The 19,062-nt window shown below is 28.9% G+C and overlaps 2 protein-coding genes across 5 annotated transcripts; both read left to right on the top strand.

The window, feature by feature from the left end:
• LOC115697849 (uncharacterized) lies at positions 1–3,449 on the top strand. 2 transcript variants are annotated; one of them, XM_030624995.2, is made up of 6 exons: positions 1–360; positions 1,011–1,109; positions 2,052–2,215; positions 2,461–2,658; positions 2,915–2,974; positions 3,092–3,449. In XM_030624995.2, the coding sequence occupies exons 2-6, from the start codon at positions 1,016–1,018 to the stop codon at positions 3,233–3,235; spliced, it is 660 nt and encodes a 219-aa protein (XP_030480855.1). In that variant the 5' UTR covers positions 1–360; positions 1,011–1,015; the 3' UTR covers positions 3,236–3,449. The 2 variants fall into 2 exon arrangements, with proteins under 2 accessions (XP_030480855.1, XP_030480856.1); XM_030624996.2 differs by having other exon boundaries at positions 358–508.
• Positions 3,450–15,918: 12,469 nt separating this feature from the next.
• On the top strand, positions 15,919–18,564 carry LOC115697745 (CBL-interacting protein kinase 2). 3 transcript variants are annotated; one of them, XM_030624863.2, is made up of 2 exons: positions 15,919–16,054; positions 16,534–18,564. In XM_030624863.2, the coding sequence occupies exon 2, from the start codon at positions 17,000–17,002 to the stop codon at positions 18,437–18,439; it is 1,440 nt and encodes a 479-aa protein (XP_030480723.1). In that variant the 5' UTR covers positions 15,919–16,054; positions 16,534–16,999; the 3' UTR covers positions 18,440–18,564. The 3 variants fall into 3 exon arrangements, with proteins under 3 accessions (XP_030480723.1, XP_030480722.1, XP_030480724.1); XM_030624862.2 differs by having other exon boundaries at positions 15,919–16,179; XM_030624864.2 differs by having other exon boundaries at positions 15,950–16,179; positions 16,586–18,564.
• The last annotated feature ends 498 nt before the right edge of the window (positions 18,565–19,062 follow it).

Genomic DNA, 19,062 nt, shown 5'->3' with positions numbered 1-19,062 from the left:
ATATTTGTTAAATAAAAAAAAATACACGTCACGTTCACCTGATTGCTTCTCCTTCCTCCCTTCTCTACAGAATCAAACAAGATATTCCAATCCTCTACCCTCTACCATCACACAACCAAAACATTTTGACCCAATTAAATCCTCCCACGTAATCACTCTCACCAATAAATATCCGCCATCCAATCACACGTGGCAATTCCAAAAGTTTCAGTACACCTCACCGCACAGAACAAAAACCCACAACGGCGACTTCTTAAATAGCAAAAAAAAAAAAAAAACATTGCCGCTATCCCAAAATTCAGAACTACCAGTCAAAGTGATCATCGCTTAATCAGATATTTTCGCCTATACTTTTGTCAGGTACGATCAACAACCCAGAAAGTTATCATCTTTAATCCGATTATCCTTTCACGAATCGTGATTAATTGTTTTTAATTTTAGTTACATATAATCAATTGTGAATATCCAATTTTCGATTTTTCGGCTGGCCAAACGCCGATTCAGCTAGGTTTTCTTTAAAAAACAAATCTTTGTTGAAGTTCTATATATATTGATTTTTGTATATGTTTTATTAGAGATTTTTGGGGTTGTGTGTGTTTTGTTGAGGTTTCTTTGTAATAAAGATGAATACTTTATATGTGATTGAACTTGTATTGTTATGAACTTATCTGGGAATATTGAATTTAGGGTTATTCATTCTAGTTTATAAGTATGGGTTTGAAATTAAAGATTGTGTTGGAAAGTCGCTTCAAATAGTTTTCAGGTGTAATTGTTGGTTTTATTGGTAACACAAAGGATAAATAAGAATTTATCGATAAATTATATGTGTGTGTGGTTAAGTAGGTAATTTCAAATTGGAATGAGAACAGAATTATAAAATGATGTGATATTTTTGAATTTCTTTGTGGTTTGTAATTTCATTGTGTATCAGTGTCAATCTGTCATTTTTATTTACAACTATAGTTTAATACTTGTTTTGAATTGTTTTCCAATGGCTGTTGTTACTTCAGGCACAATGGATGTGAGAGTTGGGTTCTTAGTTGTCTTTCTGCTAAGTTCGAACTGGGGTTGTGATGCTAGACAATTGTCGAAACCAGATTTATTGGAAGGTATATAACTGGTTTTGTTATTAGTTTTTGATAACATTGCTCCACTGGATTTATTCACATGCCCAATTCCTAGTTACACATGTTCTGTACTTCTGTTATTGTTTTCATGAATAGCTTCTCAGCTTGTATTTTTATTGAGAATTGCTAAAAGGCACCAATAGTGCTTAGCACCTTCCTTGGTGTCAAACTGTTATTGGTGTAATTAAGTAGCGGGTCTCATATAACTTAAGAAAATTACTTTTAGGAAATATCGCTAACCAATCGTAACGTGATACTTATAGAAGGTGTTGGACACCACTGGTGCCCAATAGCAATGTTCATTTTTATTTGGTTGGTTATCAATAATTGTGCTATGAACTTAGTATGTTGATCGTATGACATTGAAACTGAGCACAATCAATAGTGGTTAGTACTATGCTCAATAATCTTACCAGATGTCCTACAATTAGTTTCTTTGACATGTTATGACTCACTATATTTTGTATTAAGGCACTAGGTTGGTCTAGTGGTAAGGGAGGGGATGGGAAATGGGGGAGTTGGGATCTCTAGATATTGAGGCTCGCAGGGCTTCAATTAAGCACCGAGTATGACAATGATCACGATAGTTTGTATCGTCATGGTAAATTCTTAGCAGTATCCACGAGCTTCAAACTCCTTGAGATTTTGTAAAGTTCAATGAGAACACCCAATTTCAAATTCTTGTTTGTAATGTGAGTTTTGGGATATCGAAATAAATAAAGGCAATAGTTTTCTTCTATTCCTTACATGTGGTTAGACATGCCCTAGGGGTTCCTTTACATTCTCGAGCAGTATAATAATAATTGTGTGCATATCTAGTTTCTAGTTATAATTTGAAAGTTTTAAGGTGCTATGAGGGAAGCTAATTGGTTCATGTTGCTACGAAAATAATACTCACTTATAGCTTATACCTTCTTGTTCCAGAAATTCAGGCTTCGGAAAATGTTGGGAAGGACGAGAATGTCTGCACATTGTGTGAGGAGTATGCTACCCAAGCTCTTGAATACCTTGAACAAAATAAGACCCAGATTGAAATCCTTGAAATTCTACATGAATCCTGCTCGAAGATGCACGCTTTTAAGCCAAAGGCACATAACTTTTTACTCTACTTCATAGTTTTTCAGAAACTGCATAAAATGAAATAATTTCATGATAATAAAATGATTGCAACAAGATTGATGGTTAAGAAGCTTTAATGATCATCTATTCGTGTTGCCAGTTGATATTCAATGAGCTATGAGCTTAGATTTTGTGGTGTGAAATTCCATGAAAATTTTAGCTTGTCTTAAATTTCTCTCTTTCTTATTTGACATTCTTATTTCTTTTTGTACAGTGTATTGCTTTGGTAAACTATTACGCTCCTCTTTTCTTCCTGGAGATTTCCTCGATACAACCTGTAGAATTCTGCCGAAAGGTCAACCTATGTCAACAAATTGTTGCAGTCTCTTCACAACTTCGTGAAGATAGCTGTGGGTTATGCCACCGTGCAGTTTCAGACGTACTAGCTAAATTGAAAGACCCCGATACACAGGTTTGTATTTGTTTTATTTGGCCGATAAGAAATACATATTACTGGTTTGTATTGGGAGATGCAATTTTAGCAAATTACTAATAACTTCTTTAACCTGAATTCTATATTCTTGCTTTGATTATTAGATAGCCGTTGAAAAGTCATTGTTAGTATTTGTGGATCAGTAGTCGAAATATTTTAGCATACTTAATGTATTTCGATAAAGCTTACGGCTAAGTGATTTATGGTTTATTTTTTTCACTTTCTTTTTTGTCAGCTGGATATTATCGAAGTGCTTTTGAAGGCATGTAACTCTATTAAAGATTATGAGAGAAAGGTAAGAACAGCTTGATGAATAGATTTTGTTTAGTACGATGGAAACGAACTATATGGTTCTTAAGGTTTTGAAATTTTGGTTAGAATTCTTATTTTATAAAACTTATTTCTTTGGCAGTGCAAGAGAATAGTTTTCGAGTATGGACCTTTATTCCTTGCCAATGCAGAGAAGTACCTGGAACAAAACGATATCTGCACCGCTCTTCATGCCTGCAAATCACCGCCTCACGCAGCTGAAGAAGGTTTACATTCCGACTCTTAGTTATGGCCATAACTAATGAAAAAGGAGTTACAAATATTGGAAAGTAGAAATGTAAAAAAAAAGGTTATATATGTTTTCCCACATTTCCTCAATTGTCTGTATCATATAATTAAACTTGAAATTATGCTTTTCCTACAAAATATTTGATTGTGTGCTTGTATAATATTGAGACCCTTTGTTTATGAAAATTTCAATGGCATATTAGTTTTGGTCTCCTCTTCTCTACTCTTTTTAATTGACTTGACCCCAAATTATAGTCATTAATCATCAAAACTTTGATCCTTTAGGACAAACAAACCAGTTGGTATCTCTATATATACCTTATCTGTATGGTCTAGAATAATAATATATTGGATATAAACAGATCACATTCATAAATCCTAATCTGACCCAAATAATAATTGTGTCATTTGAGTTCAATTCAATTTTAATTTGTGTTTATTTTTTATGATTCTAACTTGTAATAATTCATATACAATTTGTGTCATCATTTAAGGGTAAATAGTAACATAAGTATTCAAAGTTTTAAGTTTGTAAATTTTTAGTTCGTCAGTGCAAAAACATGTAGTATCAGTTATTTTTAAATATTCTTTTAATAAATTAAAAATAGAGTTTATACTGACAAAGTTAAAGGAAAATTACAGTACTTATGCCGCTAAAAATAAATATAAGATTTATGCTACTTACAAACTCAAAACCTTATCTACTTATACCGTATTTATCAAAATAATAATAATAATAACATGCTACTCATTGTCACTTTTGCCTAAATTATTGGTATGGTACATTTTCAATTGTGTTCTCCCAATAGTTTGGCTTATATATAATTATTTAACTTAAGCTATACGTGTCGATTAAAGATTCTAATATAACAAATACAAACAAAGTGAAATTGGGTACAACTCATTCAATATACGTAATAATCACCAAGAAAAGTAGTTGCATTGCATGACTCACTTTTCTAGCTTTTGTTTTGTTTGATGAACTATTATCATTATTATGAGTCTCAACCTTTTGTATTTCCAGAGGGAAAATTTGAAAAAATATGCATAAAATACCTTAAATTTTTTTTCCTAATCTAATACATTTTAAAATTTAAAAAATATGACCACTTTACAATAAATCCAAAAATACCCCTCTCATTTTCAAACCTCAACTCTCTCTCTTCCTCTATCTCTCTCGGTTGTTCTCTCACCATCTCACCCTCACCAACCCTCTTTTTTTTTTTCGTCGGATGTGATTTGGGCAAAATCTGGATTTGGGGTTTGATTTCGTCAGGCCCGATGCAGCCCGATGCAGGCCCGATGCCGGTCCGATGGTAACACAAAAAATTGAGGAAGACAAAGGCCCGATAGTGGGCCCGATGGTGGGCCCGATGCATGTGTAAAAAAAATAGAATTTGATATGGCTCGATGGGTCCGATGGGCCTGATGGTTGGCCCGATGGTTGGCCCGATGGAGCCCGATTGCATGTGTAAAAAAATAGAATTTAATATGGCCCGATGGGTCCGATGGGCACGATGGGCCCGATGGTGGGCCCGATAGTGGGCTCGATGGTTGGCCCGATAGTGGGCCCGATGAGGCCCGATGGTCTACAGTGTAGTGAAAGAGAGAAGAAAAGAGAGGGGGTAATGTAAATGGGGGTATTTTAGGAATATTATAAAATGTGTCATATCCCACAAATATCAAATATTATGAGTTTAAGGGAAAAATTTCAAGAATATGTAAGCATAAAAAATCAAATTCCTTCCCAGCTTTCATTCAATATAGTACTCAAAATTAGTTGTACATTTTAGTCTTTTTCATTAGTTTATTTGCAATTTTTAAAAACTAACATAACCTATTAAGAATACACATGGAGAGAAAAAGAGTGTCACACTTATTCACAATGAGAGGGACAATAACAACAACATTAATTCATCATACAAATTATTACTATAAATGTGTACAAAATTTTGGTTTGGGTTCATTTCAACCTTCAAACTCACTATCCCATGTTACAAAACATTGAATCCCACACTTCTAAGCTTAATGTGATGTTATTTTCGAGTTAGGCGTATCAATTTAAAAATGATTGTTTAATAAATGGATGAATTGTGTTAATATATAACCCGAACATAATTTAAATCCATTTAAAGAAAACCTAAATCTGTTTATATCGTGTAAGTTTAGAGTATGGATGTGTGTTTTAGGGTGTATTTGTTTGCACTTAATGAGAGAATGAATTTGATTTGGTGAATTCAATCACTTTTCGACACTTAATTGATCTTATTGATGTTTTTTTTTCTTTCTTTCTTTATTATTTATTTGATTTTTAGATAATTGATTAGCATTAGTATCATCAAAAGCGAAGAGCTACATATAATATAACTTATTTATTTCAAGCAAAAAAATGTATACATAATTTATTTATTTATTAAATATGGTAGTGATAATTTTAAATCTTTTATTTTATTTTTTACACCCTACATATATTAAGAAAAAAAAATAAGAAATAAATTTGTGTTAAAGCTAATGTAAGGAAGATTAAACAATTGAAACTTGATTTCTTTTAAAATAAATTAATATATTTATCATATTTTGTATTTGAATATATTTTTTTGAAAACAAAATAAATTAAACAAATTAATAAAAATATATTCAGATGCGAAAAAAATAACATTCTGAAAATTTTAATATTTAAATTCAAATATAATATTTTATTATTTAAATATGCATTCAGACTCAAAAATTTGATCTTATGGCATTTTACCCAAGGTTAGATGTTCAAACCTAATATGTTGTGCATGTGCTTATGTTAATTTTTTTTATTATATCTTTGTGCTGGTATTTTAGTATATTCTTTTTCTTAATGAATCTGCTGTTAATATTAAATAACTTAAAGATACATTACTTAGGGAACTGAGGCTTATCATAACATTTTTATTTTATAGTATTTTAGAAGTGTATATAAGATTACAAATAAATTTCAAGCATTGCTACGAGATAATAAGGTACATGATACCTCTATATGACATAGTATTTTATAATTAGTTATAACTAAATTAAAATAAGTGGGACCTAATATTAAATTGTACTAATAACGATTTTACACATCAGTGCTAAGCACTATGAGTGTCGAACATTTCTATTAGACACCAGTGGTGCCTAACACCTCTAGACATATCGTCTTGTAATTGTTTAGTAATACTTCTCAAAAGTTATTGTATTAAACTATATGAGATCCAATACTTAATTAAGCCAATAACAATACCGATACATAAGACTAGGAATGTGCTAAGTGCTTTTTCATACAAATTAGTTGAAAGGGTATGTGAAGAAGTTAGTTGTAGGTTCCCAATGTGTAGGGGCTACCAAGTTTGAGACCAGAAAAAAGATAAGCAATTGGTGGGTAGAATTAAGAAAGTAGTCATTTTCTGTACAAAATTAAAAATCTAAAACTATTCCTTTACAGTTTACAGGTGTCTCTTTGCACTCCAATAGCCTGGCACCCCATCTCTACCATCCTATCACACTCATAATTTGGGTCCACATGGTTTCAAGTTTCTATATATTGATATATATACCTAATTTTTCTATACTAGTATTACAAGAAGTTGAAAATTAAGAGTATAATATGTATAATAGCTAGGCTTGTTATATGGTGATCCAATTCAATTACAATCGACTAGTTTAATGATAATTATAATCCACTGTTATAAATTGATTATTCAATTAAGATTGGATGAGATGGTATTTTTAAAATTAAAAATGGAATCGATCAATTATTAGATGTAGATATAAAATTTAATGAATTTGAACGATTCAATATTCAATAATCATTCAATTATATTTGTATATAATTTTAAAAGTATTTATTATTTTATTTAAGAAACCCTAAATCAAATATGATACCAATTATTTTATTTTGAGTTTAGACACATTCACTTGTATTTTTCTCTACTTCTATTGTCTTTTAGTTGTATTTGTGTTGTATTAAAATATTTTGAACTAATAGGTATTTTAATATGGAAGAGTAATTAATATTTTTATAATTGAAATATATATTAATAAAAATTAGGTTTTTGTTTAAGGATTTGATGGATTCAGTCCAATCAAATTAAATATTAGATAGACCTAATTCGATCTAATAAATACCGGATTCAAAATATTGGAGGGATATCCAATCCGATCCAATAAATATACAAGGATGCATCCAATGAATAAAACTGATTCGATCCATAATTCATTAGTTTGAATCGGTTCGGTTGAGTAAATTCAATTGGATTGGATCAGTTAGAAAGATCTAATAATCAATGTATAGTTGAATTGGATACAAATAGAGCTAAAAATATTGAATGTGGCTCAATTAACATCCATACTAATAGTTGTACATAATAGAATGGATCATAGCTCCCTCAAAATTCTTATTTGCAATAAGTAAGGTATAAATACTTCAATTTTATCTCTCAAAAAAAAATTACTTCAATTTTAGCTCATAAATATGGCTTTACTCCAGTTCTGGAACACCACCAAATCCTTCTTTATTAATTGAGCGAGAACATGGTACACTATAATCGAGATCAATATCTGTTGGATTCCCTCAAAGTGTTTATCTCTCACACTCTTACCAAAGAATTTTTTCATCTACAAAAGATTCTTTATACAAAATTCAAACCCAATCTCTCTCTTTTCTTCGTACCTCTCAATCACTCTCTCAAGTCACTTCTTAAAACTCGTTTGATACTCTTTTTCTCTCTCTGAAATGCTAAGTGTTGGTGATATTTATAGGTTAAGGATATAGATCCCAAATTCGGTAGGGGCAAGTGTTAAGTTATTTATGGCTTAACAAACTTAACAAACTCATTGTAACAATATCTCCACATCAACTTAAGATGAAGTGCTTCCAGATGAGATGTACGCTGCCTGAAAGACAAACCAAAGCGTACGCTGAAGGGACATCCTGTATAGGACAGGCACATCTCTGGAGTCGACTATTCGGGATTTCCTTCCAGGAGGGAATAGCTAGTCATCTGGAACTCCTTTCTGGAGGAGGACTAATTTTCCTGAAGACTTCATCTGGGTAAGCAAGATAAACATCCGGGAACTCCCTTCTGGATGACATCCATCATTCCATGAGACTTCTTCCGTGATGAACAAGTTAGATTTCCGATTATGTTATCTAACTTTCCATAATCAAAATAATTTTTAGAGATATTTTTATTTGGAAGAACTATATACCACACTAATCAATTTGATTTTTTATCATTCTAATTACGTGAAATTACACGTCATAAGTAACTACTAAAACTTAACCCCAATCCTAATAAAGTTTTGGCAATCGTATAAATGTTATGATCGGTGTAATTAAATCTATTAAAAAAAACTAAAATTAGATTACCGGGGTAAGTTTTAGGGATCAAACTATCCCTAAAGCTTACCCTAGTTCTAAGTAAGTAGGATTTAAAAAAAAATAGAATTTAGTTTAAATATTTTTTCAGTTTGTAATATATATTTTCTTAGTTTCTCTTATTTAAAGATTATATTTTTATGGTTTTTATAATTTAATTTTGGACCTCCTTTGGTATAGACTAGACACCACCTATAGTTACGCACCACCTTAAAGAGTAGATTCATTTCTCTTTATTTATTTATTTTTTTTAAAAAAATGGTTCATTTCTCTTTATTTATTTGTTTATTTTTTATTTTTATATTTGTTATATAATGTAATGTATATAGTCTAGTTGCCCTGAATTATTGGTTAAAAAGAATCAAATAATTTTTGGACATTACAAAGAAAGTGATATTGATTTTAGGGACAATATCTTTATATGCAAAATGATTGATTGTAATATATATATATATATACCCATATATATATATTTATATATATAGGAGATCCATTTTTATTAACTTGTAAACTTATTAGAACACAAGTGGGGCTCCAAAACTTGATTAATTTGCATTTTTTTTTTTTGTTTCTAATTATAAAATTGACAGCACACCCAATTAGTACTTTCAAATTTTATCTTACAATAAGAAGAGTTTGGATTGGTTAGTTAGTCTAACTTTAAGGTATAAGTACATATCGTTGTCTTTTAATCAAGCATTGATTAATTACTAGCAATGCCTAATAATGGTTAAGAATTTTTATAAGGGTCCGTTTGGAAAGCCATAATATAATTGAATTTGTGTGTAATTGGAAGTAATTACACAATTTGGCAAGTTTGTCTGACCATGTAATTACACTATAATTGTGTAATTGGAAGTAGTTGAGGGGTTCCAATTATACTCTCCGATTCTCATGGCCCCCCATGAGAATTGAATGTAATTACACTGTGTAATTACTAAAAACTTTCCATATTAAGCATTAGCTATTAAAAAAATATTATTTTCTCATGTAATTACTAACTATTTTGCCAAACAAGATATTAGGAATTCATATGTAATTACCACCTCATATCCAAACACACCTTGCATTTTAAAATGTAGTGTAATTACTAAACTGTGTAATTACTACCCTAGTAATTACTACCCTAGTAATTACTCTACCTAGTAATTACACAGTTACTTCCAAACAGACTTAAGTAAATTAAAATAGAATAAATAGAATTTGTCCCTTTAAATTATGACTTTGAAGAGTTTTGTTTCTTGATTTTTTTTTTTTTTTTGATTGCACAAGATCCTTTTGAATTATAAAAATCGATACTAATTAATAATTTTATGCAGTTACATTCTGCTCATTTTTTTTAATAATCTATTTACGTAGCACTAACATGATTTTAATTTGGTTCAATTCAAGAATAAAGATAAAATATAAATACATAAATAATAATCTAATAATGAATTGTGAGAATATACATATCTGTATTTTTAGAGCTAATTAATATTTATATATTTAATATCAATAAAATAGACTTTAGGTAGCTTAAAGTTGTTAAATATATAGACTAACTTTACCGGTAAGATGGCTACATAAACAAATTGTTTAAAAAAAAATTAAATGTATTTGAAAAATGGGGTACTTGTAATAATTTGTATAATTCGTTGGGGAATTTTTTTAACAAAAAAATAATTCAAAGAGTAAAATTTTATAAGGATCATAGTCAAGGATGACCTTGTGATTGGGTGGACCTTAGGAGAAATTAAAAAACTATTGATCCTTTTACATATATAAAAAAAAATAGGTAGTAATTTAAAAGTTACTGAAAAAAATATGTATAATTTAAAAGAATTATTACATAAAATAACAATTTTTTTCTTAAATTTTTATATTTTAAGTTTAAAGTTTTTTCTTACATACAAAAAAATCACATGAAAGTAACAAGAAAACAACATCAAAATAAAATAAAAATCAATAACAAAATAACAAAAGTGCAACATAAAATTATACCAAAAGTTCGTACTTTATGTAAATGAAATTTAAAAAATCGTAAAAATTTTGAAAACTCTTTATAGACCGTATTTTTGTAATTTTTTTGTTATTTTTGTATTTTTTTGAAATTATCTCTAATTTAAAATAAAAACTATTTTTTTTTAGTGAGCCCTAGGTGCGGGTCTAGCCTGCCTTAGCTCAAGCCCGACCTTAATCATAGTTCACAAGAAAAAAAAAAAATCTTATTTATTCATTAAATATGTGAGATAATATGTGAGATATGATAAATAATTACACCAATAATAATATAACATTAGGTCATTTTCACCATACATATGTTTACTAGACATTAGTAATGCCATTTGCCATTTGTGTTTTATTAAGCCATTATAGGTTGACAAGTCATGATGATCTTACATTATTGGCACTATTATATCTTTCCCTTTCTTTAATTATTTGAAACCACAACTAATAATTTCCACCAAGGAAAAATACCAATTCTTCTTCTTCAGCTTTCTTTAACCACAAGAAAATGAGTGCATGCAATTCAATAATAAAGAATGATAAAACAAGCCGCCCAAAAGAAAGGAAGAAAATAAAAATTACCTTTCATTTTTTTATATATATAAATAGATAAATATATATATATATATATATGAGTTTCCATAGAGAAGAGACCATGTGTAATAATACTTTATTTATGTATTAAAAAAAACCCCTTATTTATGTATTATTAAATTAGGTTCAAAATAGACAAACTGAATTTTTGCCAGCCAAATATTATTATTATTATTATTATTATTTGCTATAAAGATTAAAACTTGGTGGCTTTAATAAATCTTAATTAATATAAAATTGACAACTTTTTTTTTAATGACCTTCTCTGTGGAATTCTTCCTCCGTTCCTAGATACTCGGGTAAGTGATACATGCATGTATTAATATAGTATAACAAAGATCATTACACTATTACATTTTTACAATAATTAATATATTATATATTAATGTATATTTATATATATACACATGCATGTATGTATTAACATTTGGGGACACATTGTACCATTTTCCCAATCCATTATATTATATATCTCCATCTCCAAATTTTGTTCAATGAAAATGGAATAAGACAATCCAAGTTTTGTTTTGCTTAAAATGGCCTACAACCCCATAACAATTAATTCTTATAATAAATATATATATATAAATATTGTTATACATAACATTAGGTGAACAAACTATATAGATATATATTGAATATTAATTTTTTTTTAAGTATTGTTATTTTGTACTATATAGATAGTGTCTCATTCTCATAATTATTAGTTTGTATTTTCTTTATATTAATTGGTTAAATTAAAAATATATGAGATTCAATATTAAAATATACACTAATAATTATATATCATTTTCTATGATACTTAATATTTTAAGGTACCACTTAATATATTATTTTAAAAAATATTAACTACTAAGTGACACATTACGGTGTCAAAGCATTATCGGTGAACCACGATGGAATCATTCTAATATCGAGTACTACCACTTTTGATTTAATAAAAAATTAATATTATTTTAGACCTTATATTTTAAAAATTTAAAGATCAAACCTTTTTTATTTTATTAAATGATAAATTGAATTCCATATTTTTTTAAAATAATATTATAAACTCAATTTTTAATAATTTTTCTTTTAATATAACTAACTTTCAAAATAAGTTTTAGCATGAACAAAAATATAAAAAAATATAACTAATTTTATTGTAATATTGAATTATTACTAAATTTTATTTTAATAAAAATTAATTTAAAATTATATTTTATACTATTTTAAAAAATACAAAATTTAAATCCAATCAATAATTTTTATAAAATATAAAATCTAAAGCAATATTACAAAAACTCCATAACCAATTATATGTACCACATTGGTATAATAATATAGGGACACGATTTTGTCCCGTAGATAGGTCTAAGGGTACATTAAATGAGTGTCAGAGTACGTTACTATTTTTTAAACCTAATTACCCCTAGATTAATCTCAGCCCTCAGATCAAATAACTCTCTCATTTAACAGCTGCTGTCCATCACGGAATACATTCCGTAAAAGTACAATCAGATAACAAAATAATGTTCCATATAATATATATTCAACTATTTATGATAACATATAACATTATTATTATTATTATTATTATTATTATTATTATTATTATTATTGATTCCATGCAATGTACCTAATATATATTAATAAATTTAAAGTGCAACAGTTGAGACCTAATTATTTAATCCTGTAATAGGCTCTGGGGGAGGACTCATCTTCCAAGTTAAAGAATATCAGTTAAATTTACTAAAACAGTCTTCCTCGTATAGGAATCATGGTCGGTAGTTATAAGGGTGTTTTTGTAATTTCATAAACACTTTAGAAACGCGTGATGAATATCAGTCTCGTGAAGAAGAGACTCAGAGATATTTTGTTCATGTATTCACTGACACCTGTCAATTGGGTCCCACAACTGCAATCGCTGTGAAACACTCACCAAATCAAACCGAAACCGAGTAATATTGAGGTGAACATTTTATGAGTAGTTATTTTTTTTTAATTTTTTTAAATAAAATTCATAAAATTTATTAATTAATAAATTCGTTCGCACTAGAGAAATAAAAATCTCTTACCAAACAATGAGTCAACTTATTTGCAGATCATTTTTCAAAATACAAATTGTGAAGATATAAAATGCCACTCTAAATCGCTTGGATACACATCAATCTATCTGTTTCTAACATGACATTTATCTGTTTCTAACATGACTCTATCCTCACGAATGAGCTGCAATCTAAATCAATGCTTCTTTAATGCCTATTATCTCAACAATTTCGGATTGAACACATTCAATCTTTCTCTTCTTGAATGCTTCTACCATAACACCATGATAATTCTTAACTTAGAAGAATATTAAGTACTCATTTTAAAATTTATCAATCAAAACCTTAGAAGAATTAAATATTGAATATATAATTTAATTTAATTATTATTATAAAATATTATTATTTATTTACAAAAATTACTTTATTATAATGATAAATATTATTAATACTTAATAACAATAATTGCTATTATAATACTCTTACAACAATTAAAAAAAAAAAAGTCTACCACCTTGTAGTATTGTTATTATCATAATATTAAATCTAATAGCGATACTCTTATATTAAATTAATTATTTTTAATAAAAATTATTTAAAAATTATAATTACAATGATATTGTAATATAATGAAAATGATGATATTAACAAGGAATAAAAATATTAGAAAATTATATAGTAGATACTTTAAAGGATCGTTTTGATAAATTTTATCTATTTCAGTATTTAAAAAAAAATTACTCAAATTTTTTTATAACCTCGTACTTTGTAGTTATTTAGGACCATTTGTAAATTTTAAATAAATTCTGAATATTCTAAAGTGCCGAAAATTATATTTAACAGTTACTGTGTTAATAAGAAAAAATAATCACATGTGCAATAAAAAATATATAAATTTTATTTTCAGCATTGTAAATTACTTAAAATTACAAGTGGTTATAAATTAGTATTGAAACAATTAAGAGTTCTACCAAAATAGCTCATGTAGACTTATCCTATAATATATTGATCACTATGAGGTCTTCATATTTTTAAAATAAAAATAACAATAAAAACCAAACATAACTTAAATACAACGATGAACAAAACATAACAAAAATATAACATATATTTTTCTTGAATGGAGGTTGAAAAAAAAAAAATTAAAATATATTAGTATGAAACAATTTCATAAAGAACTATCACTATAATCAAGTGCCACTTATACAAGAAACCAATAACATTACCTGAAATTGAGTACATTGATTTCGATTCAAACCCCAATTTTAGATACAAGATCATCTCATAATTTTATGGTTTATTATTTTCTCATTTAAAAAAAAATGAAGAATTAAGGCATAGATTAAAAGTAGTAATCATCTAAAAATAACATTCAACAGTTCACTCACGTTTTTTATTCTTCTAAACACTCTTATATCTCCTTTGAATAAAATGAATGGTTCAAAAATACAAAGAAATTTCCACTTTTCTTCTTAAAATATTGACTATAAATATATATATATATTTTTAATTAATGTCACATTAATTCTTCAAATTATAGTGCCGACGAAATTGACCTATTAATTAGAGAAAATTGAAAAAAAAAATAAATAAATAAAAAGACATATGAAAACCTAAACTTTACTTTTTTTTGTGTGTGTTATATATAATTATTAGTCCTAATTACACTTTAATTATATAATTAAATATTATTCCTTAACGTAATTTAAACGTACATATCAAATTTATGTATACCACACAATTGTAAGATACTCAATCAACACTCACTAGTCAAAAAAACATAAAATATTTTAATTTATAATATTTCAAATGGTTTAACTAAAATTTCTCATTTACAATAAAAAATAAATTTTTACATTATCAAAATAATTATAATAACAATAATTTGTCATGTAAGGCTGACATAACGGATATGCATGGCGTGTTTGTTGGTTAAAATAGAATAATATTAGAAAGTTACTAAACTAAATATAGAATTTTATTTTATTTTATTTTTTACTAGAAAAATAATAAAAAATAATAAATAAAAATAAAAAAAGAGTAATTTGCGGCAAAACCCCCTCAACTATCAATTTACTTGCAAAAAACCATCCAACCTCATATTTTGGTGGGAAAACCCTCCAAAGTACTGTTTCGTTTACATTTTTAAGGTGTCGTCTATTCAGCCTCGTTAAGTCTTAATTTTGCCCACGTGGCAATGACAGGTCAATAAAAAATTATCCTACGTGGCCATATTTTACAAAATAAAAATTAAAATAAAAACAAAAAATTTAAGAGTAATTTGCGGCAAAACTCCCTCAACTATCAATTTACTTGCAAAAAACCATCCAACCTTAAAGTTTTTTAGATGGTTTTTTGCAAGTAAATTGATAGTTGGGGGAGTTTTGCCGCAAATTACTCTTAAAGTTTTATTTTTATTTTGTAAAATATGGCCACATAGGATAATTTTTTAGTGACTTGTCATTGCCACGTGGGCAAAATTATGAGCTGGACAGACGACATCTTAAAATGTAAACAGAATAGTACTTTGGAGGGTTTTCCCACCAAAATATGAGGTTGAATGGTTTTTTGCAAGTAAATTGATAGTTAAGGGGGTTTTGCCGCAAATTACTCACTAATCATTGTTTGTTTGTCAGCTCAGGAATTTATTATTATTATTATTATTATTTATTTTATTGTTAATAAATAAATAAATAAAAGGTCTAGGTTATTCCGCCATGCTCAAACCATATAAAGAACACCATAAATTGGTCCCCATTCTCTGTCAAGTTTCAAACTTTCTTCTTCCCATTCATCACTTTTAGCTTTCTCATCACTTTAGGTAAAGATTTGAGTGTGTTCTGAGTTCTTCTTCTCTGTTTGTTTGGTTGTTTGGTTACCTAGAAAATTTTGAGAGAGTTTTACAACATCTTCTGTATCTTGTTGGTTTCATTCTCAATTTTTAAGGTGAAGATTCAATCTTTACACTCTTGAAATCTGTATCCATTTTCAAACTATTTGCTTTTTGATTTTTTAATGTTTTTATGATATGTTGAGATTTGAAATATGTATAATGAGATTAGCAGTATTCATAAAGTTTTCATTTTTATTTTTTTTTCTTTATATTTTTACAGATTGGAAAGAAAATAATGTATTTTGTCATATGAATAATATCATATATATACCTGGAAAGATACATGTAATGATTTTAATTCCAGAATATTCTTATATTCTTATATGATTTATATAGTTTTCCTTTTTTCATTTTGTATTTGAAATTTTGTTCCTTATAATGATTTTAATCTTCATTTTTCTTATTAGGTTCAACCCCATCTGATATAATTGCTGTAAAATCATAATTGGGTTGCTGCAGTGACTGTCTAAGAAGGGTCAAATTTCATCATCATCATCATCCTCTTTCAGAATTCTTTTGGTGTTTCAAAATTCCAGGGAATGCTGAAAGATGTGCTTTGAGGCTGAGAACTATTCCTTTAAGATTAATGAGCTTGTAGCTCCTCCTATTGGGTTGCCAATTTTCTTTATCTATGATGAGATTGGGCACTTAAATCTCACCCCAAACCAGTTCTGTGCTCATATACACCACAATAATGTTGCAAGGAATCCAAGGGAGCACATCTTGTCAAAGCATGATGTGTGTGAAGATGGTTAAACAATTGACCTTTTTAGTATAGGTAAGTATAATAAAGCCTCTCACTATCAGCATCATATTAACTATATTTAAGTATATATATATATATAATTATATATATAGTTTGTGAGTTTAGAAATGGAGAAGAAGGGGAGTATTTTGATGCAGAGGTATGAACTAGGGAGGATGTTAGGCCAAGGAACCTTTGCTAAGGTCTATTATGGAAGGAATTTAAAAACAGGAATGAGTGTTGCTATTAAGGTTGTTGATAAAGAAAAGGTGTTGAAAGTTGGGATGATTGATCAAATCAAGAGAGAAATTTCTGTTATGAGGCTAATTAGACATCCTAATGTGGTTGAGCTTTATGAGGTTATGGCAAGTAAGACTAAGATTTACTTTGTGATGGAGTATGTTAAAGGTGGTGAGCTTTTTAACAAGGTTTCTAAAGGAAAGCTTAAGGAAGATACTGCGAGAAAGTATTTTCAGCAGCTGATTTTTGCTGTTGATTATTGTCATAGTAGAGGTGTTTGTCACCGTGATCTTAAACCCGAAAACCTTTTGTTGGATGAGAATGGAAATCTTAAGGTTTCTGATTTCGGGTTGAGTTCACTTGCTGAGTCTAAGCATCAAGATGGGTTGCTCCACACAACTTGTGGCACCCCTGCCTATGTTTCCCCTGAAGTTATTAACCGAAAAGGCTATGATGGTGCTAAAGCTGATATTTGGTCATGTGGGGTGATCTTGTTTGTTCTGTTGGCTGGTTATCTCCCATTCCATGACTTGAATTTAATGGAGATGTATAGGAAGATTGGCAAAGGTGAATTCAAGTTCCCGAACTGGTTTGCCCCAGAAGTACGAAAGTTGATTTCGAAGATGTTGGATCCTAATCCAAGAACAAGGATTTCCATAGAAAAGATAATGGATAACTCTTGGTTTCGAAAGGGGTTAGAGAAGAAGCCTGTGATTGTTGAAAAAGATGATGAGAATGAACCACCATCCCCTATTGATACTGATGCAATTTTCGGATGCAATGAAGATATGAGCTCTGCCACAACTACTACTACTGATTTAAAGCCAGATTTAGCAAAGCCTTGTAACTTGAATGCTTTTGATATCATATCATATTCTTCAGGCTTTGACTTGTCTGGTTTATTTGTTGAGAATGAGAGAAAAAAAGAGATGAGATTCACTTCAGACAAGCCTGCTTTTGCCATCATTTCTAAGCTGGAAGACATTGCCAAACGTCTGAGATTGAAGATAAAGAAGAAAGATGGAGGGTTGTTGAAGCTTGAAGGGTCCAAGGAAGGAAGGAAAGGAGTAGTCGAAATCGATACAGAGATCTTTGAAATCACTCCTCACTTTCATTTGGTTGAAATGAAGAAATCAAATGGTGATACATTGGAGTATCAGAAGATAATGAAACAGGACATAAGACCAGGTTTGAAGGACATCATTTGGACTTGGCAAGGTGAGCAACCAAAGCAACTCGAGCCACCGCTACCCCCGCCACCACCACCAGCAGCTGAGCAGCCTTCAGATCCACTCCCAGTTCAAATTGTCATTCCACAAGAATCATAAAAATGTGCTATGTTTTTCTTTATTATTATAACAGAACTTTTGTATTTAAGCTTGGTGAATAATTTGTGTGAATGCTGTAATAGTGTGAGCTATGAAATATTACCAACTTTATTTTTCTAGTAAAATGATTCCATCCCCACTTTTCCCTTTGCATATTATTGGACAATATTCCTCAGTGGCCATGAAAAAGGTTCCATCTTTGCCTCTAAAATTTGTTATGATACAATTACTTTAACATGTGGTGTGAGTTGGTGGATGGAGCTATGAGAGTTGGGACTGTTTTGGTATGTGGTCCTCTTGTGCTCTTTACTTCTCTTGGTCCTGTTTTATGCATTGAATTGATACTTTGGCATTAATAAGATAAAAGTAAAGATTTCAAAAATTAGAGACAACATCACTATCTATACTTGTATATATTTGCTCCATTTAAATTGATGGTGTAAAGATGATACTATTGATATGGTACAATAATTGAATGTTAAATTTAATATTTAATTGAATTTTGCAATTTATATTGTAATTTTTAATTTATGTTGCCTTCAGAAGTGATGTGTTGTTCAAGCTCACTGCCAACACATCGTCTATGAAGGCAAATTCAAAGAGATAGAAAACAAGCTTAATAT

The sequence above is a fragment of the Cannabis sativa genome, chromosome 7 (assembly GCF_029168945.1).
Source record: "Cannabis sativa cultivar Pink pepper isolate KNU-18-1 chromosome 7, ASM2916894v1, whole genome shotgun sequence".
Taxonomy (NCBI): Eukaryota; Viridiplantae; Streptophyta; class Magnoliopsida; order Rosales; family Cannabaceae; genus Cannabis; species Cannabis sativa.
The sequence above is the reverse complement of the archived record's forward strand: the minus strand, read 5'-3'. Positions and strand labels throughout refer to the sequence as shown.